The following is a 5391-nucleotide window of genomic DNA, read 5'->3' as shown; positions in this document are numbered from 1 at the left end:
TTTGCATTTACAACTTGTCCGACCCCGATTTTGTACGCGACTGACAGCAGTCCGTGCAACTCGTGGAAACAGGGTAATGACAAATATGGTGGAAAATTCAAGGACACATTATAAATGGCATAAAAGTAAGGATAATTGTATTTTTGTCGGGTTTTGATAATTGACATTCCTGCTTTGTATTAGTAAGTTTTGTGAATGAGATTTGAAAGTTATTTTGTACATATTCACATTGATTTGACCTCTCAACAAAATTTCATACCTTATTTTAAAGATTATAAAGGAAATACAATCTTAAAAGTTTGTTGAATGTGTTTTGATATTTATGTGCATTGTATTTCGTAAATAACAATTTGAAAATTAACAATGGAATCATTTTCAGACCCTTATTTGCAAGCAACTCGACTTCTGTAACAATAAATGCTAATGTATTAACGGAAATATACTCTTTTAGTTTTGTAATTTGGCCTTCCTTGACAACCATATCTTTTCATATGTTTTGTAAACAAACTAAATGCCCTGTTTCAGCTTACATATGTAATATGAAAATAAAGATGGCGAACTTATTTCACATTTTTAAAAAAAATTAGGATCTGTAGGACATTGATAAATGTTTAGACAAGGTGAAGTGTTATTATTTTCAAACACAAAAATTATTAATTGTTGGCTTTGAATGTACACAATAAGTCGTATGTAATTCAACAATAACTTTCTTATTTGAGTCTTTTTCCTCTTTATTTTAGTGAGCATTCCTTAGTACACAAATAACAGTTGAAACAGTATCCATTTCATGTACCAAAACTCTGACATTTTGCAGATGAATTTTATCATACCCCATCCACTTTTTTTCTTATTTCAAAGTCTGCGTCCCCTTAATTTATAAAATAAATTATTTAGAAATATATAATGTATACAAACAAATTAATGGAAGACTCGGTTGAATTGAGCAAACGTTTTGAAATAAGGTATTTACTGAAGCACAATAGAAAATGCATGCATAATACGGGTAACATATTGTACTTGAAAATCAAATACGTCATTTCTTATTAATAAAGGCATCCGTAATGAGTGTAACAATTAATATCAAATTTGTCTTATATTATAACTGCAGTAATATTTGATCTATTGAAAAGAAAAAAACACCCACATCAATATATATTCATCATCATTACGGATGTAAATGATGTCGATTGTTTAAAACAAAACTGACCTTTCTGCTGTGCTGAACCTGATATATTTATACAATACTTCAGGTTAGACAAGAGCTGCAGTAAGTGCAATACAATCAACTTTTCGAGAATGAATGTGTCAGACATCTATTGATACAACCGTATAGTATAGTTTACGGTGTTCCGTTCGGACAATCGTGACTTTTTTATTCAATCCTAAACAGCGATGTACGTAGTACGATGAAGAAAACTCGTTGGCGCAATGGCACGATAATGAAACAACGATGGTACGATGGTGCAAACGCGATGGCACGATGATGAAATCGCAATGATGCGAAGGTTTGATGGTGAAATGTCGATATAATATCGCGTGTTCATCATCTTACCATCGCGATTTCATCATCATACCATCGCATTGGCACGATGGTGAAAATGTGATGGTACGATGGTGAAAACGCGATGACACGATGGTACGATGATGAAAACGCGATGGCACGATGGTGCGATGGTGAAAACGCGATAGTACGACGATGAAAAAGTTGCGATATTACATCGACATTTCACCATCGTACCATCGCAACATTAATGATTTCATCATCGTGCCATCGAATTTTTACCATCAAACCATCGTTGTTTCATCATCGTGCCATCGCGCCAACGCGTTTTCATCATCGTACCATCGTGCATCGCGGTTAAGTATTAAATAAAAAGTCGCGATTGTCCAAACGGAACACCATAATGGTTAGATGGTACGTTAAAGGTTGTACGTAAGGGGGTTAAATGAATATCACATGTAGAAAAATGTAAAAAAAGAATAAATGTCGAGGAGATGGAATGGTGAGAATGGGAAGATGGATAAAGAATCGCTGTGTCAGGGGAACACTTGACAATACGGGGTAAAACAAGACAGAAAACGATGTGAAAAAAATAGGTGTAATGGGAGAGAGTTAGAGGAAGAGAAGTAAATATGAAAATTTGAAAATAGGGGCTACGGTTGGAAGTTGAGACAGTGGAACGGGGTCTGAAGACCAAAGAAGGAGTTAAGACACAAGGAAAAACAGACGATGAAATAAACGAAAATACATTTAAATATCGGGGCGGGCGGGGGATAAGGAAGTAGGGTGGGAGAACTATGGAGTCGGTGGGGGCTATATTAGATGCCAAATTATACAGAGTTACGAACACTATTATAGTATGTGACCTAAGCGACGTATCTTATTCTAAGCATGCCTGTTCTATATATACTAGCGAAAAAAAGAAACTGTGCATGGGTATAATATGCTATAACTTAGGAGGTATATAAGAAATCACAAAAAAAATTCAACAGGGATTTATCTGACCTTTATTTAACACCAGCTCAGTTGATATGGTTATTGCATCAGCAGCGTCTTGGATAGAGATCAGTTTTCAGAGACGTTCTCTAAACAAAGTTCAGCTCATCAATACCGTGTATGTCCACCATTGGAATCGATGCATACTTGGCAACGACGCCTCATTGATGCGACAAGTGTGCTGAAAATGCCTGGGGAATACCATTTCAGATTCTAAAAAGCGCACGTGACAGGTCAGGTAACGTCAACGGTTGATTTTGGAGGCCACGTAAGCGACGCTGCATCTCATCCCACACGTGTTCTATAGGCGACAAATCCGGTGACATTGCAGGCCTGGGCAGCACATTCACATTGTTCTGGATCAAGAAGTCGGTGACGACCCGCGCCACGTGCGGGCGAGCGTTATCCTTTTGCAGCGTTGCGTTACGTTGCTGCACAAATGGAAGGACGTGAGGCCGTATGATTTCGTCACGGTATCTGATGTCTGTAAGTGTGCCGTCCGCAACCACAAGAGCTGTTCTGCCACGGGATGAGATGCCCGCACCATGACACTACCTCCGCCTAATGGACGTCGTTGAATCACACAACTGTCATGGAAACGTTCACCTACACGACGGTACACTCTAGAACGACCATCGCTGCTGTCAAGATGAAACCTGGACTCACCCGTGAGTAAAATATGTGCCCAGTCCTGTTGCGTGAAGTGTATGTGTCGTCTACATCAGGCAAAACGTGCTACACGATGACGTTGCTGGAGAACAGGACGTATGGCTGGACGTCGTGGACGTATGCCTCGTTCACGCAATCGATTACGTACCGTTCGGGGACTAATTCTTCTAAGGCCAGGAATATTTCTAGCCGTCAGAGTAGCAGTTCTGAGTCGTTCACGGAGATGAACCACCCGGATGTACGTATCCTGGCGATTAGACGTTATGCGTGGACGTCCTGACCGAGGCCGGTCTCTGGTGGTCCCAAACTGTTGGTACCGTCTGCACAAGGCGTCTACAGTATTTCGGTGCACACCAAACTGTATGGCAACGTCAGTATGACGTACACCAGCTTCGATCATGCCTACGGCGCGGCATCTGTCAGTTTCATTCAACCTTGGCATGGCGTATCAAAGACGTTTTTTAAAATTATACGGGTTTTGTGTGTAACGGGTATCAACACTATGCTTTTACACTGGTTTAGGCGACAAACGTGTTTGCGATTGACTGCTGCCCGAAAACAAACGTGAAAACAAAGACATTGGTCAGGCAGACAAACTACCCGTGCAACTCATGCACTGACCAGTGTAAATGACCGGGAGGGATACACAGCTTACCTGTGTAAAGTTTTAAGCTTTAATTGATAAAATTGAGCGATACATGAACATTTTACACATGCACAGTTTCTTTTTTTCGCTAGTATATTAACAAGTCCACAATATCAACAAATATATGTTTTAAATCTTCTATCAAACAGCTATGATAGAAAAAATATTTAATGTACATTGATATTAAATCATATATGAGATGACAGTCGAACTGCCTGAAATGCAGTTTAACCTCAGTAAGTAACACCTCGCAAGAGAGAAAACATTTCTGTATGAGGGGTGATAATATCTTTCTTTCTCAAACAAAGAGGGGTTATATCTTTGCGATGTTTATCTTTAAAAATGTTGTTTTTTAATCGTCAGACTACAAATTTGACGTGACAACTCATGTTTTACATAATGTCGACATATACTGAGTTTAAAACTGCAGTGTATTTAAAGCCTTTACAAATAAGTCTGTGCATTTGCAGTCTCAGGTGTAGTTTTGTGCAAAAATAAGGTCGTTTTTAGATGTTATCAGCAACTATGTGAATTTAAGCACGCTTAGACTGTGAATAGATCGTAAGGGAAAAAATTAAACATATAAAAAAGCATGTTTAATATTCATTTCAATATACGTGTTCCCGGACACATTAGATTCTGTTGTTGTTGTTGTTTTTTTATTATTATTATAATTATTATCAGATATGGAAGAAAATATATTGGCAGCATAAACAAGCAAAAGAAGAACAAACTTTTCACTAGAGATAATGGAATTCGGCCCCTAGCACAGGATAAGCTGAACACTATTATAATAAAAATTGAGGTTTATTTTCTGACTAGGTGATTATGTCGTGGCCATGAGCTCAGTAACTGGTGGGAAAGAGATAACAGGATAAAACGAGCTAATCATCGCGTGTACCCGAACTTTTTTAATAAATGGCCACGAGATAACCACGTGATACTTTGGCGTGGCCATAAAATAATATTCCGTTCCAATGAGATAAAAAGAAACAAACACGCATCTTCAATATCTTGGTTATCTTTTACTCGGCTCTTGTTTTGACAGGCAAGTGCAGTATGATATGATTAAAGTTTTAAAACAGCCATTTAGCGTTATCTCTCTGGTTGCTATTATTTAGTTAAGGTGACTCATGTTGCTACTTTCACAGTTAATGCAGAAATGAGGAAAGGGTGCTTATTTAAGAAATTGATGGTGGGAAAAAAGCATCATGTATTCATAAATTGATATAATACTCGTGGACACCTTAATATTCAGTATTTTGAGGATAAGGATATGGTACTATGAATGTAATAAGAAAACAGAGGTCTTTGTGAAAGTACATCCAACACAAAATATTAAACTTTTGTATAAGAAAAAAAAAACATGCTTTTTTACAATACCGGTTTAACAAATAGTGTTGTTCTTCCGAGTTTCTCTTTCTAACGCACCAGGTTTGCTTAACAGGTAAGTATTTAACGCCCCGTCATTTCAACTTGGGATCTACGCCGTCTTTCTCATTAAAAAGATCCCGTGTTGAGATGACGGGGCGTTAAACCAGTTATCAAGCTCATGACCACGACATAATCACCTAGTCAG

The 5391-nt window shown here is 38.0% G+C and overlaps 1 protein-coding gene across 1 annotated transcript; it reads right to left on the bottom strand.

Moving 5' to 3' along the window:
• Positions 1-3218: 3218 nt before the first annotated feature.
• Positions 3219-3608, bottom strand: LOC128553606 (uncharacterized). The gene has a single exon (XM_053534781.1). It carries the CDS (start codon positions 3606-3608, stop codon positions 3219-3221), a length of 390 nt encoding a protein of 129 aa, XP_053390756.1.
• Positions 3609-5391: the final 1783 nt, after the last annotated feature.

This window comes from Mercenaria mercenaria, unplaced genomic scaffold (assembly GCF_021730395.1).
Source record: "Mercenaria mercenaria strain notata unplaced genomic scaffold, MADL_Memer_1 contig_4093, whole genome shotgun sequence".
NCBI classification, from domain to species: Eukaryota; Metazoa; Mollusca; class Bivalvia; order Venerida; family Veneridae; genus Mercenaria; species Mercenaria mercenaria.
The sequence above is the reverse complement of the archived record's forward strand: the minus strand, read 5'-3'. Positions and strand labels throughout refer to the sequence as shown.

Bases quoted from the DNA above. Each gene is read 5' to 3' on its own strand.
- LOC128553606 (XM_053534781.1), bottom strand. From the start codon at position 3,608: ATGCCAAGGTTGAATGAAACTGACAGATGCCGCGCCGTAGGCATGATC.